Source organism: Podarcis cretensis, assembly GCF_951804945.1.
Source record: "Podarcis cretensis genome assembly, chromosome: 10".
Lineage (NCBI taxonomy): Eukaryota > Metazoa > Chordata > Lepidosauria > Squamata > Lacertidae > Podarcis > Podarcis cretensis.
The window spans coordinates 25,458,052-25,481,372 of NC_137179.1; the positions used below are offsets into that span (position 1 = coordinate 25,458,052).

Consider the following 23,321-nt stretch of genomic DNA (forward strand, 5'->3'; position numbering starts at 1 on the left):
AAACCATAGTTTAAAACAAACTATGGCTTAATGCAAATGAGCAGCGCGCCTGTGTACAAAAGTTGCAGGGGCACTGCTTGGTCATATGAAAACATAGTTTGTTTTAAACTATGGTTTAACGTGGTGTGTGAAGCAGGCCAGCAAATGGTTTGAACGCTAAAACTCTCAATCTTTCTAATGACTGAACCTTGAAATCTACCAGGAACTGTAGTTTATTTTGTAACTGAAGCTAACTGCGCAGGCCATTTTCTATCAAATGGTCTCGTGGAAATTGCCATGAAATTGCTGAAGCAAGTGATTTGCAGTGCAAGAGGCTGAAATAACTTTTTGAGAACAGTGTCAGCAAAGTCCAATTAGGTTCACACAGCTTCTGATCAGACTTTTCTATGTTCCCTTTCACTTTATTCGGGGAATATGATAATAATGACTGTAGCTACCTGTTCATTTGATAACACTGCCTGCATTTTAGAAAGTGGACGCTAAAATGATTTGGTATGAAATAGTCAAAATTATCTTTCCTGTATGCCTGTGAATAGAGTGCAAAGGCCAGGAGATTAAAATCGAAGCAAGAGTGCCTGGCATTATCTCTTATAGTTTACATCATCATTGAAGCTTTTTGGCTCCTGGGAGTTATAAAAGAAACACTGACATTTCCTGTTTTTAAAAAGGGGTAGAGTAGGAAGCTTTTCAGCCCAGATAAATTACTCCTTTGCGATGTAAGCACTGTGGATAATAACCACATTTCCTGTGTAATGTGACCTACCTTCTGGGTTTTCCTTTCCGGGGAGTGTTATTATTGCTGTTATTTATTCAGTACATTTATTCACTAAATATGCATTCAGAGTGTTGGGGACTTGACTGCCGTGATATTTGATTTAAATTCAAAGACTAAATGGTAAGGGCTTCAAAATGCAAACGAAAAAATAAATGCGCAAAAATCCTTTCCACGCCAAGGGCTAAGCATATTTACCGAGCCGCACACTTGCCGGTGCTCAGTGAAGTGAATGAAAACCGTGAATCGCTCGGTGTGGTTCTTATTGTTATGGCAACATAGACATCATGGAGCTGGGGTTACATCCGCCTAGCTCTTATTTTCAAGACTGGTTCAGTTCAGTGGCAGCGGAACCACAACTCATCAGGAGTCATGTTAGGAGTTTAGGTAGGCAAAAGGTTTGGAGTCCAGGAGGGTTGGTTTCTCTTTGGATGACGTTGCAATAGGCCAACACTAGCAAGGTAATGCAGGTACTTGCATTTGCCATGGGACTACGATCCAAGTTATCTTCCATCAAAGATGTCAAGTGCTGCCTTTGGCTGATGTTTAGTGAGTGATCTTGCATTGGCTCCTTCCCTTGCATATATAGCCTTGTTTCTCAGTTGACTGCTTTGGCTAGGCTATCTTTCTTCCAGCCCAACCGCCAAGCCTTCTGTGGCCATCTAATGGGCAGCATGTAGCCACACATTCCTCAGGAAGCGTGGTTCCTGATTAATAATAATAATAATAATAATAATAATAATAATAATAAATGCACCAAAAAATCAGAGTGCTAAAATGCTTGAGAAGCATTCACAGGTACAGGAGGCTCCCCACTTCAGACTTTCAGCTTCCATAAACTGGAAGGTGATAAGAACAGTATTGGGTTAGAAACAGCATCCTCCTTCCTTACACGTTCATATTAACTGGGATTGGAATGCCTGGAGAGGACTTCTGATGTTGGCGTATCATATTGTGTAGAGGACAGTTGTTCAGATTTTGCATATATATTGGAGTATCAGGGCTCAGAACAGCTTTGTGGCATGTGTAATTTGTTGGCCCTCAAAGGAGAACCCCGGCATGCAAGCAGTGTCCCTCTCTGTGTTATGTTTGTATGTATTAGTGATGGCTTTTACCAGTCAGTTTGAAAGAACTTGCCAAAAGAGTTGGGTGTTTTTTTTAGAAAATAAGGTCCCTTTCACAAAATGGCACTCAACCACCCTACATTTCCTGAGCTGCCAAAACTGCTAATTGCTTGTGGAATTATTCTAGTATCAACTCATGGGGCTGCTACAAACCCTTTTGTTTCTTACCATCCTTGTACATGATGTTACTTCTGAGCCTCTACATCTTTGCATTCTCTATCCAGCCACCTTGTCTGCCCTTAGCTGCCAAGATTTTAAAAGCCTCCATAAAACTCAAACACGATTGATGCATCTGAATTCTAACAGGTTTATACATCCTTGTGTATTTGGGAGAGGAGAGGTATTGAGGAAGTTTATGCCTTGGTTTTATGTGGAGACTTGAGGGGAGTGCCCTTCGCACCAGCTTCTGCTAGTCATCTGCAGTAATATTGTTTGTGTTGGAAGCTTCAGAGGACCCAATGGCTGCCTGATGGTAGCCATGTTGCTGTGGGAGGCAGTCAGGGGTACATTTACCTACTTTCCACTGCATTTAGAGGCAATTTCCAATAGGAGCCCATGAGACTAAAGTCCATAGTGGCTGCTGATGCCCCTTGGGACTGGTAGGGTGGAAGGCAGGGAGAACTACAGTAGGAGATGTCAGAGCCACCTAATTCTACTTTCCTGTCCTCCTTCCTGCTGAGTTCTACAAGGGCAGCCCTAAGATTAAGGTGGGGACTTGAGGGGACTGCCACCTCTAGGACTGGTAAGAAGGCAGGCAGGCAGGCAGGTGGGAGCTAGCCGGAGAGATACGGAATTTGGGCGGGGGGCAGTGTCCCATCTTCCAAAATGGACCAGCCCCTCCACTGGTGCTTCCAAGTGGGCTTGTGGGCTTGATGCTGCTCACGGTGGCAGCGGTGGCAGAAATGGGGTGGTATTTTGGGGAGGATGGTGTCATGTAGACTTGGGGGGGGGGGGCTTGCATGCATGAGCAGCGTTGAGTTTGGCATAAGCTGCCATGAGGAAATGTCCGAATACAGTCATCTTTCCCATATCATAAGCATGGAAGACATGTACTGGGCAAAGATTGTCTGGAAAGGCCTTCAGTAGCCCAAATTAAAAGGGTGGAACAACTATGGACCTCATTCATTCATTCATTTATAAGATTTCTTATCCATCCTTTGCCATAAGGAGCCAGGGTGAGTGTGGGTAGTAACAAGCCCCCCCCCAAACAAAGGCTAAATTAGCATTCACTGCTTCACCCACTTGCACTTCCTGCCACTCCTGCCACTGCCATGTGGCCCCTGGAATGTTGCGTAGAAAGGAAAGTGGCCCTTGGGCTGTACAAGGTTCCTCACCCTTGCTGTAAGCGAATAGATGTTTGGAGTGCTGGCTGCCTCCCTAGAGCTCTGAAGAGCGAACAGACTGTATCTATCAGGAAAGCTAAGTATTTGGAAATTAAGAATATGGTGGCATAAGTTTTCTTTTAATAACTTATGGATTTATGGACATATGTATATTCTTCCTTTTTATTAGTTTCTTTTTTTAAATTTTGGGTGTGTGTCTGTTATTTGTTAGTAAGAAACAATTTGTAAAATGTAGGAAAACTAAGAAAAAGCATTAAAAAAGAAAAAAAGAAATCAACCTCCACCAGACTATGTTGGTTTAAGCTATGTCTCTACCTGTACTCACCCTCTCTAAGCAGCATAGGGAAGCATTGGCAGGTTTAAACCATTCAGGTAAATCCAGGGCAGTACTGTTGAAATTGCCTTCTGTCTGTGGAGCAAGTCACGGGCAACTGTGATCAATGAAACAGATTTCAGTGTATAGTTGGATCCAATTAATGGAATAGGCAATGAACAGGAACCATTTTAAACCCAAGTGCTCCTTTGGGCTGGTTAAGATATGGAATAATGTATAATTCAAAAAAAAAAAATGTGGTTGTGGGGGGTGCCTCCTCAGGAGCTCAGGTTGTGGACTTGCTAGCAAACTAATTATTAACTTTATCATTAAGTGCCAGATTCATTTTTGTCTTCTCTCTTCTGGAAACGATTCATTCCACGTCTGAGATAAAAGGAAAATCTGCTCTGGTTTTTAATGCAGTGTGTTTCCATGGCATACCTTCACGCGCTTAACACCTAATTTTGCTCTTTTAGTGGCATTGCATTACTTTTTTCTTTCCGGCTGCATAGAACTCACTTGTGTCCCAACACAGACCGCAAAGTGCTCTTGGGTGAACTGAACCAATGCTTCCACCTCAGTGAGGCTTTCCCCTGAGCATTGTGCTGCTTCCCCCATGGGCAGGACCATAGCTCTGTGGTGGAACACAAACTTTGCATCCAGAAGGTCTCGGGGCTAATGCCTGACAACCAAAAGGGTCAGGCAGGAGGTGATGGGAAAGGTGGGTCTGCAGCCTGAGACCATGAAGAGCTGCTGTCAATCACAGTAGACAGTACAAGAAGGGAGAGTGTCATTGCACTTGGGTTCTTCCTATAGGCATCCCATAGGCAGTTGGTTGGCCACAGTGAGAAGAGGATGGGGACCCAAATTGACCTTATCCAGTAGGGACCTTCTTATGATCTTAGATGGGGACATAGCCAGATCTGGTTGAAGCCATATTCCTATGTTCCCCTTCCTCTTCACAACCCCATTGGCCCCACAGGTGGTCTCTCCTAGGCCAAATTAGGGAGAAGGACCATAACTCGGTGGAAGAGCATCTGACTTGTATGAGGACAGCCCTAGGTATCTCCAGGTCTTAATGAGCTGCCTTCCTTGACTGCCATCCTTGCCAGCAGCTACCAATGGCAAGGTTCCAAGGGCTGTATACCAGCGGTGGGTGTGGCCACAAACATGGGCAAGCTTTTGAGGGCCATATACCAGTGAGAGGTGTGGCCTAGAGGGTACAGTCCAATTGAAGAGGCCTGGAGGGCCACATGGACACACACACACCCGGCCTGAGATTCCCCATTCCTGCTCTAAAGGTGCTTGGTCACTGTTTTCCCTCACCTGAAGTCAAAGGTCATATAGTCCAAGGAGAGGTTTACCACTTTGCTGTTTCTGAGAATGCGTCTACGAGTGGCAGAGAGAGTGCATATGAGTTCAGGCTTCACGGGGACCGAAGATAGTTGACTTTTCATGTCGAGGAAGAAAGCTCACCCAGGGCTTCTTAACCTACTGAGCTCCACGGGAATCTTGCTATTGATTTCAGCAGGTGTACGAACAATCTCTTCTCCATTCTGTATTTTGACACAGACACTCCTCAGAGAAGAACTAGTTCCATGCTAGAACAACATTGAGCGGCAGGTTTGCCTGTCTGCCTTCACCCAAGCGATTTTCACTCTGAGATATTTGTGTCATTTGTTACTTTAAACAAGTCTTTTGAGGGTGGTTGTTGTTTTTTGCATGTCACAAATATTAATTCCCCCAAATATCCCGACCTGTCACTCCGTGGTTCATGCTCCCCACAGAATTTTCAACTTCCCTCCCTCTCCCTACCACCTAATACCAGATGTCGCTCAGTGCCGTCAAAAGCTTGTGTGCTTTTGAAAGCTAAAGCCTGCTCAACTCCAGAATTCACTTTCAATATTTAACTTGCTTTCTATGTATATCATCTGTTGGCCTCTTAGTGATCCATCCCTTTCATGTTATCATGCTCCAGCCTTCCCTTGAAGGTACTTTATGCACTTGCTGCTTCAGAGACTACTCTGGGGGCTTCATTATTAGCTAAGCCAAGCCTTTCAATCTGTTTCTGTGCATCAATGGATTCTTCATCTTCTTCTTTTTTAATGAACATATGTTATCAGAATGCTGTGGAAGTCACTTTATAAACTGCCATTAAACTCACTCTCTGGCAACTTATTGTTATTATTTCACCATTTATCTGCAGCTTGAAGTATTATCGCCCTGCATTTGCCTATTTTTAATGTGCAACGTGCACGAGATGTTCCATGCTATAGTGTTCTGTCATTGGCTGAGATTTTTATATCCTTGGGTTAAGTGCATATTTAAACACTTCAGGGAGTAACTGGCTAAGCCTGGAGCACCACAGAGAGGAATCTGGTATTACAATCTGTGGCCAAAAAATAAAATTGGGAAATAAATGCTACTTTGAGATGCATTAATACCAATGTTAGCAACTGTGATCTCTGAGTTTGTTTGTTTGTTGGTTGGTTGGTTTTAAAAATGCTTGGAAAACAATATAGAAAACTGGATTTTGCTGTTATGGTTTCTGAGAAATGTTTTAGACACAGGGCGGTAAAAAATTCAAAGGGATCAGACACAGATAATTTTCTTTAATAGTTCAACTCCATGATACATTTATCAATTATCAGAATGACTCCATCTATATATCAAGGGGAGCAGGGGTTACAGAAAAAAATAAAGATGGCTCAGCATTTCCTCATGTGGCGTAACTTATGTTTTAATAAGTGCAATGTGCCCAACTGTATTATGTTAATTGAAATGGTGTACAAGCAACATTATTTTACATATATGTGCAATATTAATGTGCAAATTAATTGCAGCCTCCTAGTTCATGATAAATATGCTTTGTTAACTGTCTGGACCTTTTGCCAAATTTTGCATATGCAGAGGTGTAGTGCATAGAACTCTTGAGAGTCCCATGGACTGCAAGAAGATCAAACCTCTCCATTCTGAAGGAAATCAGCCCTGAGTGCTCACTGGAAGGACAGATTGTGAAGCTGAGGCTCCAGTACTTTGGCCACCTCATGAGAAGAGAAGACTCCCTGGAGAAGACCCTGATGTTGGGAAAGATGGAGGGCACAAGGAGAAGGGGGCGACAGAGGACGAGATGGTTGGATAGTGTTTTCGAGGTTACCAGCATGAGTCTGACCAAGCTGCGGGGGGCAGTGGAGGACAGGAGTGCCTGGCGTTCTCTGGTCCATGGGGTCACGAAGAGTCGGACACGACTAAACGACTAAACAACAACAACAAGTGCATAGAATAAATGTGTGGTGGTCGTGTTGCTGTGCTCCTCTGGCTAACGTGTCCATTTCATGTTGCTTCATTTTGAGAAGGCTGGAGATAAACTAGAGAGGAATACAAAGGATAGATGAAGAGACTTAAGGTGCAACCCTAAGCACACTTATTAGAACATAGTGGGGCTTTCTTCTGAGTAAACATGTATTGCAGGAATGGGAAAACGCTGACCTGCGGATCAGTTGTAGCTTGTGGCACCTTCTCATCTAGCCCGCAGCCTTCTCACCTCCCTCCCTCCCCCCATGAAAAATCTTTGGGTAGATTTTGGTTCAATATCAGAGGGAGCAATTCTGGCAATTGCATAAAAGAGAGGTATACCTAGAGAACGGGACGCAGGTGGCGCTGTGGGTTAAAGCCTCAGCGCCTAGGACTTGCCGATCGAAAGGTCAGCGGTTCGAATCCCTGCGGCGGGGTGCGCTCCCGCTACTCGGTCCCAGCGCCTGCCAACCTAGCAGTTCGAAAGCACCTCCGGGTGCAAGTAGATAAATAGGGACCGCTTACCAGCGGGAAGGTAAACGGCGTTTCCGTGTGCGGCTCTGGCTTGCCAGAGCAGCGATGTCACGCTGGCCACGTGACCCGGAAGTGTCTCCGGACAGCGCTGGCCCCTGGCCTCTTAAGTGAGATGGGCGCACAACCCCAGAGTCTGTCAAGACTGGCCCGTACGGGCAGGGGTACCTTTACCTTTACCTTTACCTAGAGAACATTGGTAACAAGGATTTTATTTTCAATGTATTCCAGTCGTTTATATACTGCTTGACACCAAAGTTTCTAAGTGATACACATTAAGATAACAAAAAACAAACCAACCACACATGCAGGTTAACATCAATTAAAATTAATAATAAAAACAGAAACTTACTTAAAATGCCTACTGAAGTAGAAAGGTCTTCATTAGGTGCCTGAAGTTACCTATTACATTACACATGGTTACATTACCTATTACATGCACATGGTTTTCATTTTACATTTCAGTTTCCTATTATCATCATTGCTAGTTGAAGGGAGAAAATAAGCACCTTCCCCTGTGTAAAACAAAACCATGTCAAAAGAAGAAAGCGGGGGGGGGGGGGGGGCAGGGGCGGTGAGGAGAGAGATGCAGAATGGAACCCTCTTCCAGATGTGTGTAAATTACATGTGAGCCGAATCTCCTAAGTAGTACCTTTCGGAGGTCATAATAATTGAAAAGTTCAACAGGGAGGGGGCCTGTCTGATCTCAGCTGGGAGGGAGTTCTGCAATGCTGGATGCACAGCTCACAGTGAATATGAGCCATGCATTTGAATCATGGGGGACCACCAACAGAGGCTCCCCAAAAGATCCCAGTGATGGGACAAGAATACTGTATAAGGAATCAGGTGGTCCTTAATGTATAGGGGCCATGTAAATTCCTACAAGAACCTTGAACTTTTGCATGTAATTAATTGGTTTGGTCCTGATTAAACCTGCCTGGGTAATGCTCAGATTAGGTAGCTCTGTAGTTTTCTAACTCTGATCAAATCTTAATAACAAGGAACTGGGCACTGATAACTAATGAAGTCGTTCACACACACACACACACACACACACCCCGCCGCTTTCTGTGGTAACATCCACACCATACATCTAAAGAACGTGGATTTCCCTAAGAATTTGTTTATACCTCATAGGGTTATAATACTCAGCAATCCTTAACAAACTACACTTCGCAGAATTATTTGGGGGAAGCCATGTGGTTGTTGTATAGCATGGATGTAAAACTGTAGCACTCAGCACTGGGGAGGGTTGGGGATATTTGATGCCAGAGACAGGCCAAGACAATGTGCTGCCCCTAAAGTCTGCTGGTAGGATTGTTGGTTTGATCCTGTATAGTAGGTGTTGTGTCCTCAGATGAAGGGGCAGGTATTTGCACTGGTCAGCTGTACATGCCAATTTGGTTAGTAACTCATTCCTCAGTCAGCCACTGAAACACAGTTTTCTTTGCAATTATAACTGGCTGCTTTGGCCGCATTTTGGTCCTACTGACCAACAGCAACTGAACCCTCCTTGTCTCTCCTCTGCAGTATTTTTCCAGAGAAACAACCTGGGAGTCTTGCATTAAATTGGCATGTGGTCAACTCGGCCTGGGATGTTCTCCCACCATCCCTCTAGAAGTCTGTTTCATTGGGGAACTTGCAGTCTTCGCTTTGGAGCAGCCTCCCCCAACTTGGTACCCACCAGCCGTTTTAGACTGCAGCTCCCATCTGCCCCTGCTGATACAATCGTGGGAGATGCAATCCAGAACATTTAGATTGGGGGAGGCTGTTTCAGAGTAAGCAAACACGGCGCTTGGAAAAGGGATTCGTGCTTCTAGGCATGCATCAAACATAAACCTGCTTGTTTATAACAAAAGCGGCTTGTGCAGATCCGGTGACCTGGCTGCAGATATAGACACTCAGATTCATACAGACAAGTCCACAGAGGAGAGGGCTGTCAGTGGCTGCTAGCACGAAAGACTCTGTCTCCACAGCTGGAGAAAGTAATGCTTCTACATATGCGTTGCTTAAAACCACAGGACGGAAGAGTGCAATTCTGCCCAAGTCCTGCTTCCTGGTTTCCCACATGCATCTGGTTGGCCACTGTGAGATGGGCAATGGACTAGATCTGATCCAGCAGGACTGTTCTTGTTTTCTTATCTTCTTTTGCTTGACCAGTAGAGCCTAATCCTGTAGGGCAAATGGGGTGCTGCCCCATCAACCTCTGCTTTTCCCACCTGCCTTCCTTCTTATAGCCAGTCCTGGGGGTGGCACTGCCTGCAAGCTTCCCCCTCCTTAACCCCAGTGTTCCCTTGCAGAGCTGAGCATAGAGGGAGGTGGGCACAAAACTAGAATTCGTCTGTTCTGCCTTCCATTGGATCTGACTCCACGTATAATTGACTGGCACCACCTACTGCTGAGCTCCCTGCCTTTTGCCCTGCCAATCCCAAAGGGCACCAGCTGCCACTGGATTCTTCCTGATAAATAATATGAAGTTTGAAACATGAGAGGTTTGGTCACTATACCCTTTCCCCCTTCACCTGCCTTAGCGGTGCTCTAGAGGATGTTTTCAAAGTTCGTAGAGTAGTGTCATCATATAACCCTTTACAGAGGTCAGTTCAGGCAGTCTAAAGACCTGGCGGGGGTGGCATTGTGGTGGAAGGTTTGGCTTCCTGATCCATCTGCATCAATTTGAACTTTAGAAGCTGGCCTATCAGGGTTTCCAATCATGTGGAGAGGCCCCTTTGCATTTGAAGGTGTGTGAGCAAGATATGTGTGGCGATCACACAGGGTCCCCGGACGTTTCACCGTCTATTGATCCTTGTGCCACCACTTTATTTCTCGCTGCCACCACCCAGGCCCTACCTGGTACAATACTGAGTCCAGTCAGGGTTAAATTGGAACATAAACTTCTGTTTATTTATTGCAGTTTAACAATCATGTGGTTTCATCAACGGTATTGGTCAATTACAGTCACGGGGTGCCTATCCAGACCTATAACTTCTGCTACTGGCTCTCACTCACTAAACCACCTCTCAGATATTTTCTTATCTTCCTAGCTCCTAACTGTTCCTGACTCAGCTTATTTTGCTACACTAACTCAACCTACCCACAGACTCTATCCCCATTCACTCCCACTCCAACCAACCTCCCAACGAACTCCTCCCTTCGCCCCTCCCAGAGCTGGTTTTATAGTCCCTCTGACTCCACCCCCCTGCGTTCTGATTGGGTAACCTCTTTAACTATTTCACCTCCAGCACTCTCATATGTTAACGTCACAATATGAGCGAACAGAAATGGGTTGGCACAGAGGCTTCTGCCCTCCCCTTACATTCGGTAAGGAGCCACAGATTTTCAGGGTCAGAATCTAGCTTTCATTGCTGGTTCCTGGCAAGAGGGAACACTAAGGACTAGTAGCTTAAGCACATCTAGGGCGATTACCACCCATCACTGCTCTTACGAATAGTCACTGTGCTTATTTTGCGTACATTTACGCGTTAATTGAATTTAGACTGTTGGGACATAGAAAGCTGCCTTGTACTGAATCAAAGCATTGGTCCATGTCACTCATGATGGCCAACACAGACTGGCAGCGGCTCTCCAAGGTTTCTGAACATTCCCAGGCCCATCTGGAGATGCTGGGGCTTGAACCTGGGACTTTTCTCTCTCTGCATTCCCATGTATATATACCTGCCAACTAGAAAATTGCTTGTGTTTGCTTAATTACATAGCATGCTGCTACATTTCTTGTTTTTCTTTAGATAATTACAGATCTGCTGGTCATGATGGGGAGAGTGAAGAGCTAAGCCTCCCTCACAGAAGCACGGGCTTCTCAGCGGGAATCAGGCTTCCTAGCACCTGTAATCATTTAAAGAAAAAACAATATGTGTGGCTATATACTGCATATTAAGTGAATGTTTAGTCTGGCACTGCAATGGAAGAAGTGGACTCTACAAAAGCCAATGCATTGCTATGTTTGTTAGTACGAATGGAAGGAAGCAACAGTTTCCATCCCACCCTGACGCTACCACAGTCAGTGCTGTTTCTGTTGCACTACAGTTCAGCTTCAGCTAAAACCTGTGTTATTGATCTTGCTATCTGCTGTGACCTAAACGAACTCAATCATGTAATTTATTACATAATTAATTTAAATGTATTTTAGTGAAAGGGAAACATCAAAAGTAGCGCTGAAAATAATGTAATGATTTATGTAATGTTTGCTGACTAAAAGAACCCCATATTTGCTTGTGTGATTTCCATTCCTGACCTTGGGCAAACATGTGAATTGTGGCAGGTTCCCATTCCGCTCCCATTTCCATTTCCAATGCAATTCTCCAACATCCCTGTTTGTTAGCCTTTAACGTGTCATAATATTTTGTTCTTGTTTCGCGCAGGAATTGCGACCACAAAATATTCATATTTAGCTGTCCTTGCTACAGCACCTGCACTTTCCCTTCTTCCCCCCTTTTCTCCCTGAGCGTTGTGGGGCATCTGGTCCAGATGGAGACTCTAAACAAACGACAGGGAACAAAACTGGTGACTTGCAGCTCGTAAAATGCAGTGGTAGCCGAAGGAAGGGTTAATACCAAATGGGAAGCAAGCATCTACTTTTTCCGTGCTTGAACTTGCCGTCAGCTGGCTGTCTTTCTGAATGTTCAGCTGAGCATGGCAGGGATTCTGTGCTCCCAGCAATGGGGCAATCTCGCCTGCCATTTCTGTCCACTCATGCCTCTCCGCCCATCTCCCCATGGCAGATTCAGGCAAGAAAAACACAAATGATTAAAAGCAAAGCAGGAGCAGATGTTCCGCATCAGGTTTAAAACAGGACTGCAGTAGCTACATTATCTTAATCCTCCAAGTAGGATATGTGCTCTGGGGCATGTTCCTATGATTTGTGTTTAACATTCTGGCCTTGCCGCTGTATACAAATGTTTGCTTCCTTTTTTTGCTTTTCGTCGGCTCAAAGCTCAGATGGAAGTCAAATGTTACTGAGTTCATGCTTCCCCTGGGGGACTGAAATAAGGAGTTTGAAATAAAACAAAAACAATGGATCACGTACTTTGAAATTAGTTTGCTGTGATGTAGATCTTTCTAACTTTTTTTTTTTTTTTGAGAAGCAGCACACGGGGATTTTGATGTGGCCAAAAGCCAATTGCTTTGGTGAAGAAACAGCCATAATTAGGGGTAGCATGAATATTTCACAGGGGTGCGTGTCTCAAAATGCAACACAGCCTGCTTCACGCAATACTCAAATACATTGGTTCCTATTTGATTTGGGTAACTGTTGTTCATATCCCCCCCCTTCCAATATTACCATACCCTATACTTTCTGCTCTTCCCCCAAACAATATTTTTAAGCCTTTATTTGGATTTGTTCTGCAAGACCAATTACAATGGTGCAATTTGCAGGTATGTGACTGAATCCCGCCAAAATATAGCAACAGTCTAGATGCCCCCTTAATTTCCCCCTGTCTTTGCCTTAAAAAAAAAATAGGGTGAAACGCTGGGGTACTGTTACACACATTAATATGTGAAATCTGAAAATTGCCCCAGAGTTAGCACTACAGCTTTAGCCAAACACCTGCTGTCTGAATAGACCACAGTTCCTGAATTTCAGCTCCGCTGGTTCTTAGATTTCTCTGTTTTTGTTGTAAAGATTTAATTTTCCTGGAAAACTGCTTTTAGCAAGGCTGCTATAGATTAGGTGGTCATAACTAAAACCACATAAAGCAGGACATTTCAGTATAAAGTAATTCTAATGAGTTTTACAGAAAATGCTAAATACTGGCATTTAAATGATGCCTCAGAACAGTTTCAGTTCAAAATAATGGTTTTGAGTCTGAGATTTTGTTTTGTGTATGGGAAAAGGAACATTTTAATTAAACGGACAAAGGACTGACAAGGGTGTCGCCTATAATTTTTTTTAAAAAAAATAGGAAAACCTTGAGGATGAAAATGAGCAACTGACTCTAATGAGAAGACATCCGACTATCAATTTCTCCCTTTCATGTCATTTGAAATATGACTTCCTGGTAGCTGAAGGCTCATACATTACCTATTACATGCACATGGTTTTCATTTTACATTTCAGTTTCCTATTATCATCATTGCTAGTTGAAGGGAGAAAATAAGCACCTTCCCCTGTGGAAAACAAAACCATGTCAAAAGAAGAAAGCGGGGGGGGGGGCGGCGGTGAGGAGAGAGATGCAGAATGGAACCCTCTTCTAGATGTGTGTAAATTACATGTGAGCCGAATCTCCTAAGTCGTACCTTTCGGAGGTCATAATAATTGAAAAGCAGCACGGGGGAGGTTTTGACCCCAAGATGATCATTTCAGTTGCATGGAAAGAACAGATGCAGATGCCACTCTTTCCAAGCAGAACACATTCCACATCATGTGACCAAGGAAGGCAAAGACTTGTTCTCTGCTGCCTCAGAGGACAGGAATAGATCTGTCAGGATTTAGCTGCAGGTGGGTCCATTTCAAGGGAAAACTAGGGAGAAATGCCTTACAGGTAAGAGCGGCTTGACAATAGAGCCAATTGCCTAGAGGGGTCGTGGGCTCCCTGGAGGACTTCAAGCAGAGCTTGACAGCCATCTCCTTGAGATGCTTCAGCTCTAGATTCCCTGCATAGGGTCCAGGTTAAACTACAGAAGCTATGACAGAAGTAGGTGTCTGCAGGGTCCTTCCCACTGGATATGCATCCTTCTTGTCCTGTCCTGTCCACCTCCTGTGGCAATTCAACTTGAAAACAGCCTCTCATTGGCCTAACTGCTGCATGGTTTGTGCGAGTGAGCAATCTTCAAGCCTAATTGCTGGGGACAGGGGGAGATGACTGAGTATGTGGGTGAGTGTGATAATGAGTTTTGGTTATCTGTGATACTGGATCCCATGAGATTGATAAAACACTGACCAACCTAGCTTTCATCCCTCATTTCAGAAAAGAAGGTATGGCAGCAAAAACCTGGAATCAGGACAGAGCTCAATGTTGTGAGACCAGTGCTTTTTTAAAAAAAAACAGTTTGGGATAAAAAGAGGATTTGCAGTGCTTTCATCTCCTGCACCGTGTGTCTGGCTTCACAACTGAACTAGCGGGTGAGCATCCCAGCATGGTGCACACTGGTTAAAGCTTTCAGCGGTGGACCACTCTGCACAAGTGCTCCCTCACTCATTGCTCCACCTGGGGAAAGTTAACAAAGCACACTTTAGCTGGGTGCCTGAGACAGGATGAGTCTCAGTCCTACAGAAGCTGAGTATTTCATCCACCTTCCTCAGAGTCTGAATCAGGCAGAAGCAGCAGTACACAAGAATGGTAGCTTGAACCAGAATCCACTTTGCCAGTGTGGTCATCTTTCAGTTTGTTTGTGAAACTAGGAAGCAACCATTATGAAACCTTTGCTCTGTTAACCTTTTTTAAATGTTACCTCTGCCTTCCCTCCTAAGCCTTTGAGGGAAGACAGACATAAAATTAGAGATGGTTCTTGCACCTCTCTCAGATGACATACAAACACACATGTACAGTGAAGATGGAGGAGGAGGAGGAGGAGGAGGAGGAGAATCAAGGCAGCAATGCTGCCATAGCCATCCCTGGGTGGGCTCAAACCACCAACCTTCTGATTAACAGTCAGACACACTGAGCCATTGTGCCACAGAAGAAGCAGCAGCACAGTGTCCTGCCATTCAAGAGATTAGTTCATGTGATGCATCTTGCCCCCAGAGTCCTTACTATCTTGCCTTTTCTTACTCCCTTCCCATTGCCCTTATACCTCCCCCACACCCTACTGATCTCCTTGATTCTTATGCTGCTTTGGCTGTGGACCTTATAACTCAGACCTTAGTGCTGGTATAACATCAGGCCTGTGGGCTGTATGTCAAGGAGTTGACTGATTTGCCCTACAATTTAATCTCATAAGACTAGCTCCAAGACTGCTCCAAGGTTCGCATGTTGGGCAGCCAAAGATGGGTGTTCTTGTTGGCAGATACCTGCCAGCAGATACTTGGAGATACCTGGAGACATGAAGCTTCCTGGCTTTCCCTTTCTTGTTGGGAATCTTTTGTGTACCAGCTGGGACAGGAGATCTGACAAGTTTGCAGAAGCAACAGAAAGCAGAACTGGCATCTTTGAGCAGATCAAGAGAGTGAAACAATTAGGGCCTGGCAAGTGTTCAGAACTGATGAAAGGGTTGTAATGCAAGGCAGACAGCGACTGTCTGCAACTGGAAATAGACTAATGAGCAAATACAAAAGGGGGAGGGGAGCTAACAAGAAGCTTGTTGAATAAAATCAGCACTCGAAGGAGACTCTCCTTGAAGGTAGAAAGAGAACTTTCTTGCAGTTTCAAGAAAGAGGCCCACCAATGCCTTACAGCAAATTTTGATGTAGAGCTCTCCCTTCAAATTAGATTAGGCAAACCAGGGAGGTTTCCCAATAAGTAGGAGATCATTGTGTCATTTCATTCCTGTTTTGAGCATTCATTCTCAGGTCCAGAGTTCTGGTAGGACTCTGGCCTCAGGCTGCACCCCTTACCAGGCCATGCCTCTCACCAGCTTAGCTTCATATTGTCCTTGAGTGTTTTGACTTATCTGTAATGTGTCCTTGGACTCTGCTAATGCCACTTGCTAGTCTGGATGGAGGAAGCCGAATTGAGTGTATCGTCAGGGGTGGGGGAAGAATAGATACCACAATGTGTGGATTCAGTGTACTCTACTGTACATTAAGAGTCACGCCCATTGCTCCACCCACTTTTGGCTCTGAATCAACCCACAATTGGCTTGCAGCTCCTAGAAGTTTGCCTATTAGGCCTTCAGAGTAACAAAGATTTCTCAACTGTGACACAGAAAATCAGGAAAGCCAAATCATCTATTGGTAGCTGTGTAACTATGGGCTTGCTGACAAAATATGATTTGCATGACCATTGTTTTAACTTGGGTGGTGATGTAATGAAGCCACTGCAAGTGACGTTTATAGCACAGAGACTGATCGTAGCTCATACTCCAGTTGTATTGAGGGTGCAAGTGGAAGAAGCTCCAAAATGTAGATTCAGCCTGGTGGTGATGATTACTGTGCCATCTTGAGCTTTGTTGGAGGTGGGTAACAAGCATTTCCAGGACTGGTTGCCATCCCCACAACTTAACTGTAACCTAGTGATGACTTTACCCCATAACTATCCCATAAAAATAGCCTTGTGAACTGTCCCTGATGCCTCAGCCATGCATATGTTTTCAGCTTCATGCATCACCTTGATTTAGGGGCTTGCAAGTCACTTCAGAACTGTAGTCTTTGATGACTTTGAGGATAACATTGGTTGTCGTTTTAACAAACGAAAGCAATAAGCCTCTGCGCGTTCATCTCATCTGCCTGGACCTTGTTATTGGTGTCGCTTTGTGGGGGCTTGCTGGAAATGTGCTGAGCGGTGGCAGTGGGCCATAACTTCTGCAGATGCTCTGGTTTTCTGAAGATTGGTCTCTGATGCTTACAAAAATGTTTATTGAGCACACTGATGCAATCTGCTCATTCATAGCATAATACATTAGCCTTATTGCAACACTGTTTTAGCCTAAAAGGATTTGCTGGCAAGCCATATTGTAATTAAATTTTAACGTGACTACTAGTGTCTAATGTGGGGGGTGTTAGTGAGGGTCTCTAGATATATCTGTAGGGAGGTGCAAAAAGCAAGATGTTGCTGTATGGCTCCCAATTTTCTGCCATTAAGCCTATGAATAAAGGGTATCCTAGGTCAATTACCTCCCATGCACATTAGTGAGTGGCAGTTACAAATGGGAATAGAAGAGTCTTGCTCTTCCAAGATCAAGGTTAACTGAAACCTCAGCAGGAGCAAAGAACAAGTTCTCAGAGGGCGGCTGTAAATAAATTAGATTCCAGCAGCTGCATGGAAATTGCACAGGATTCTATTTGAAATCGAATTAAAAATACAGGCAACAAAATGCAGCATAACAATACAACAAGATTACTAATTAAGCTGGAAAGGAAACTCACTGATTGTAGCCCACGGGTAAGTTTGCAAGACAATTAGAGTAAAATAAGCTAAGTCTGGGATGACTAACCTGTGGCCCTCCAGATGTTGTTTAGACTCTAGAAGATCCCATCATCCCTGACCTTTGCTCATGCTAGCTGGGGTGATGGGAGCTAGAGAAGCTGGTCACATTCCCTTATCTGGCTTCTGATTTTTTAAAGAGATTTGACTGCTGCATCTGTACCGTCCTTTGGGGAATTCCTAGACCAGTGCTGGATGGCCTCATGGACAATTGGTGTAGGTGGTGAAACCCTTCAGACTATGAGAAGGAGCCACATGAGCATGGAGAGTTTCTACAGAAAACCACCTCCCAAGCATGCAAACTAAATTTCTTTGCAAATGTGGGGAAAACTGGATGAATAGTGAAAAGGTTTCTTGGACATTTGCATCACAAAACATGTCCAACTGTTTAAAACACTCATTTTTAATGAAAAATATTGTTAGAGAACCACACAGAGAGAAAGAAAAGTCCTACAAATAACTTTTGGTGTGGTCTTTTGTGCGCTAACACAGTTAAATAGGCTACATATTGCAATTGACACCCAAAGTCCATGATGTCCTCCAACACTGTGGGAAACATAACTAGATATTATTTTTCAACTTTGAGAGGCATTTGTAAATGTCAAGAGACTTGAAAAAAACAACAGCTTCCTATACATCTACTTAATAAATGGGGCTGAGTTGGGTGATTAATTAGGCATCCTGCCTTCTGTGAGTCACATGAAGAAATTGTTGCTAAGTTGATCTTCATAAAGAAGAGATTATAAAATAGGGTGTTTTGTTGTTGTTGTTGTTTTGCAGCTAGCCAACATGTACCAATGCAAGCATGCAAACTTTGGACTTCCAGTGTACATTTACATAGGAAGAAATGAAAAGATTGAATTTAGAGTCACTATCAAAATTCTGCCCAGGCAAAAATTCAAAGTGAATGTGGGGGTGGGCGTCCCCCAGCCCCCAGACAAAACATCTAAGGAATTTTGATGGATAAAGGCTGTTCATCAGGCTAGCAATGTTTTTAAAAGGGAGTAGGATAATACATTCATAGCTGAAGTGGAATACATTCTGTGCCACTTCTCCTCAGCCCCAACTTCACCATTTTTGTCTGAAGAAGTTGAGAAATTTATTCTTTAAGTAGATTGATTCACCTAGGCCAAAGTCCTTCACAGACACAGAGCTCTTTCAGGACTGTTGTTGCTTAAGTTTAGTTTTGGTTTTTATTCTCAATTTTAAAAATTGCATTATTGTATACTTTGTAGGTGCTTCAAGCTTATTAAACCACCTTTGTGTGTCTTTCGGCAAACATCCATGTTGCTGCTTGCCATGCACTGAAAAATATACCAATGCTGGGTTGAAGCAAGTCTTGGTGATGTGAGAGCGATGTCTTCTCCCCACTCCCCAGAATGCATTTCAGGGTGTTTTCAGGGCCCATCCTATTCCTGGAGTTGTAATCTGTTTTAACTTTTTAATTCTAAATTGTTGTAACGTGCCCTGAGACCTGCTGTTAAAGGGTGAGTAATAAATGTCATGATGGTGGCAGCGCTGATGATTTCAGCACTCCCAAATTGACATTAGCTTGTAGAAACCAGACACAGGCACGTTCTGATTTAGGTCACCCACAGCATGGCCCCTGGCAAGAATATGTGTTTACTTGCTTGCTGTTCACTATTGCTTCTTGAGTCAATGAGTCTGAATCCCACTGCTACCTATTTTAAGAAATGACATTGACAAACTGGAGCATATTCAGAGAAGGGCAACCAGGTTTGTGGGGTGTCTGGTAAAAAAGTCCTATGAGAAGCAGTTAAAAGAGCTGGGTAGTTTTGCCAAGAAGTGAATATTAAGGTGAGACATGATAGCTGTCTTTAAATATTTGAAGAGCTGTCACACTGAAGATGGAGCAACTTGTTCCCTGTTGCTCCAGATGGCAGGATAAAAAGCAATGGGTGGAAATTTCAGGGAAGCGAGTTTCAGCTGAACGTTTCAGCTCAATGGTAAGAGCTGCTTGGCAATAGACAAGGTAGGTTCAGGAGCTGGTAGGCATTTCTTCACTTAAGGTTATTTAAGAAGAGACTCAAAGCTGCCTGTATCAGGGATGTTGTAGCTGCATTCTATGCTGTAGATCCTGCAAGGGGTGGGGGTGGGGAAGAGACTGTAGATGGCCTCCAACGCTTCTCTCAACTCTAAGGTAACACCCACATGATAGATTTAAAGCACATAGCTTCCCTCAAAGAATCCTGGGAGCTGTCATTTGTGAAGGATGCTGGGAAGTGTTGCTCTGTGAGTGGTAAACCACAATGCCTAGGATTATTTGAGGGAAGTCATGTGATTTAAATGTGCTGTAAACGTAACATGAATAGAACCCATTTTAGATAACCCCATACCAGGTCCTTTCCAACACTCATTCGGTGAATTTAGAATATCAAGAGATTTAAGGGGGAAAAAACCACATTCTCCTTTTCATATTTGTAAACCACTCACTCAGTAGAAAACCTCTAAGCGGTTTACCTATTGACTGCTGAGCAATTTTTACATATTCTGATATCTGTATTCAGTTATCTCCTGGCAAATAACATTTTGCTTCTCTTAAAGCGGCATCTGAGTTGCATTCAACATATGCAGCCAATAATTTAAAAATAAGAGCTACATTAAATTTAATGTTTTGCTCTTTTCTTCTGAATGAAAGCATGTCATTAGGGCTGGGAGGAGAACTCTGTGATTATAAGTTTATTGACTTAGAGATTGGAAATGTTATTAGTTTCAAGTTCCACTACAGATGGTAGAGATAACAGGGCATATTTTCCACATGACTGGCAATTTTTAGTGGTCAGTATCAACATCTGGCATAGGAAAGCTTCCTCTATTATATGATCTTTAGTCATTCCAGATATTTCAGTTTATCATAGACAAAGTGTCCTTTGTATTTTCCTCTCATGGTAATTCATACAGATTTTGGAATATTCACGTGTTTATGATAGCCTTCCAACCGTCTTGCAGATTAATCCTGTTCATCTCGTATCCCTGCCTAAAACATTCACATATTGCATTAAGTTGAACTATGCAACTTTCCCTTAAGCCAGAATCTTTCCCTTTCTTCACTTGGTCTAGAATAAACTCTCATGCGAACCTGTGTTAGGAACCCTGCTAGAGAGCTGAGTAAAATCCTGTTAATAGCCTGGGCTCAACTACAGAGTTGCAAGTTCAAATAGCTAAAAGCTTGCAGAGATGTGTTCCTGACAATCCACCATTATGGAAGTTTCTTCCTCTGAGGACTTCCAATAATTGCAAAGTGTCCTAAAATTGCTTTAGCCATCAGATTATTGGTGGATACCATTTAGCAGTGTTTGAAGATGCCGACCATTTACAGCTAAGGCAATAAAACTCATTGACTAGTTAATCAATTAATATGTGACAGAATGTTATGTGTTTGCTCATTTTGTGCAGGGGAAGGGTGGAAGGCAGATGAAAGGAGGACCAGGAAAGAGAGAAGGCAGGAGAAACTGTAGCTGCCCTGTCTTTTGAGGTCTAAGGGGATTGAGGCCTAAGGCATTCAAGGTTGCAGCCTGTAAACCTGTTAGTTGGCTTGGCATCTGAACCAATCTTGGGGCGTAGAGCATTTTCATTCACAAGGTTCAGTGATACGAGTAAACTTAGTTTCTATTGCAGTTTGGGTTAATTCAGGAGACGGGCTTGGATCTAGACGCTGCATGAAGAAAAAGGTGTGGCATCCTTGGTGGCTGAGGTGCAGCCCTTGATGACTGTGTTTAAAGGCCTCATACAGAATGGGCTCGATTTCTGACCTAAAATTATTCAGATGGCTTGTTGAATGTTCAGAGGGAGAGAGATTACCTACCCAGAGGGAATAGTGTGTAGCCAGTCCAGAGTGTTTATATCCAGCTAGTGGATCTTTGGATGAAGGATAGTATACAACTACTACTACTACTACTACTACTAATCATCATCATCATCATCATCATCATCATCATCATCATCTTCATATTTCTCTTAATCTGCACTATGCCTTATATTGACCTTCTTGAAGATAAATATGGATAAATTATATGACAGGTAGGCAACATGGTCCCTTCCAGATATTGTTGGACTACAGCTCCCATCATTCCTGGCAATGGACCATACTAGCTAGGGCCGATGGGTCTTGTAGTCCAACAACAGCTGGAAAGCACCACATTAGCTACCCTGCTTTAAGCTTTCTCTCTACCCCACCAGCACTTTCAATTATACTGTGATGTCTTGCTGCCTCCCTCCCCCTGTCAGCCTGCTTGCCCCTGAGCTGAGGATAAGAAGAGTAAACAAATGACTCATCTGTCTTTGTCTTAGAGCAGCTTCACATTTTCAATTTCTCCTCCACAAAGGTGTCTAGGAATAAAAATACTCAGAACACCACTAATCATAGCTTTCTAACAATGGACAAATGGCTCTAGGATTGAGGGGGAGGGAGCCTCACGAGAAGATCATGAGACTTGGTGGACTTACCATGTGGCGGGTTGCAGGCTCTAGTGAGCAGTGGAAGGATGTTCCATTGAGTAGTTTCCCACAATGCCCTGGAGCATTCCTGATTTAGTCTTGCTCCAGGGCATTGTGAAAAGTTTAAATGGTGGCTCCAAGCCATGTGAAGCTCATTGGCCCATGAGAAAAGAGGTCTTCAGGGTAGGGTAGGGTAGTAGCCCCCCCCATCACAACTGCCCAGTCAGGTACTAGTGCCAAGGCAGGCCAGGTACAGCAGGAATGAGTACAAACAGGCAGTAGGCTGTGATTCCCCTCTCTCACTAGCCCTTGGTAGGGCGTAAGGATTGGGTGCCTGATTCTCAAGGTTACTTCAAGGCTATCAGTAGCTACAATGGCTATGTTGTACCTCCACTGTCAGAGGCATTGTGCCTCTGAATACCAGTCGCTGGGAATCACAGGTGGGCAGGGCACTTGTGTCCTGTTTTGGGGCTTCCCACGGGCATCTGGTTGGCCACTGTGTGAACAGGACACTGGACCAGATGGACCATTTGCCTGATCCAACAGGTTCATCTTACATTCCTATGTCCTGGTTTGAGCCCTGCAGCTCTTAATTCTCCTACAATTCTTCCCCGTTCTTTGAAAGTGGATGACTCTTTGCATTCCTGAATCCTTAATAAATGTATAGCCACAACAAAGGACGTCACTGCAAGGAAGCATTCTTTTGAGTGCTGTACAACAAAAACTACCTGTTAAAAGTCTGCCTGCCCTTGACCTCTGATTGATTTGGCTGGCAATAAGAGGCCAGCATCAATAGCAAAGAAAGAAAGAAAGCTTCAAGAAAGCACTTTTGACTGCCTGTCCTCCTCTGAGAATAGCCGAGGTGTCCACACATTTTATTTCACTTGCCAAGGTCACAGCCAATGAGGAAGCCAAGACAATTAATCCTAGAGTGAGACAGACATCAGCAGCAAGAGTACATACTGTGTTCATTTTCGAAGGCTTTTTGAAACTCTCGGCCTCCTGCTGCGTCTCAGCAGCAAAGGTCAGCCTGAGTTCTGCTCTTCCGTAGAAATGAGTTTGACTGCAGGAGCAGAAAGAACTTCATTTTCTATATATAACTACGAGAGTTAAGATGTTTCAGACAAGTACACTGAAAATACATTTGATATTAGGATATATGTGTATCGTTCTTCAATGCTTGAGCGGAATGGAAACCTTGTAAAGTATGTCTGCTTGCATCCAAATTCTTCAACCTTGGTGATTCTGTGTGACTAACCACTGTCCCTGCAGATCACGCCTATGATAATAGCCAAGATTATGATAGCTAGGGATGGGACCTCCAGATTCTGAGGCATCAGGGGTTGTCTGCCTTCTTCATTACTATTTTGTGAGCATCCAGCTGGTCACTGTTGGAATGTTGGACAGGATTGACTTTTAATCTTACCCAGGAAGGCAATTCTTATATGC

At 43.9% G+C, this 23,321-nt stretch overlaps 1 protein-coding gene across 7 annotated transcripts in view; it reads left to right on the plus strand.

The window, feature by feature from the left end:
- CHST11 (carbohydrate sulfotransferase 11) overlaps positions 1 to 23,321 on the plus strand; it is a 200,299-nt gene that overhangs the window by 175,331 nt on the left and 1,647 nt on the right. The window contains exon 1 of one of the 7 annotated variants that reach the window (XM_079992953.1): positions 19,258 to 19,381. The exons of the other annotated variants lie outside the window; for them this stretch is intronic. Within the exon in view, the coding sequence (XP_079849079.1) occupies positions 19,283 to 19,381 (99 nt within the window). The 5' untranslated portion in view covers positions 19,258 to 19,282. Of the gene's footprint in view, positions 1 to 19,257; positions 19,382 to 23,321 lie in introns of those variants that run through there. 7 annotated transcript variants of the gene reach the window in all.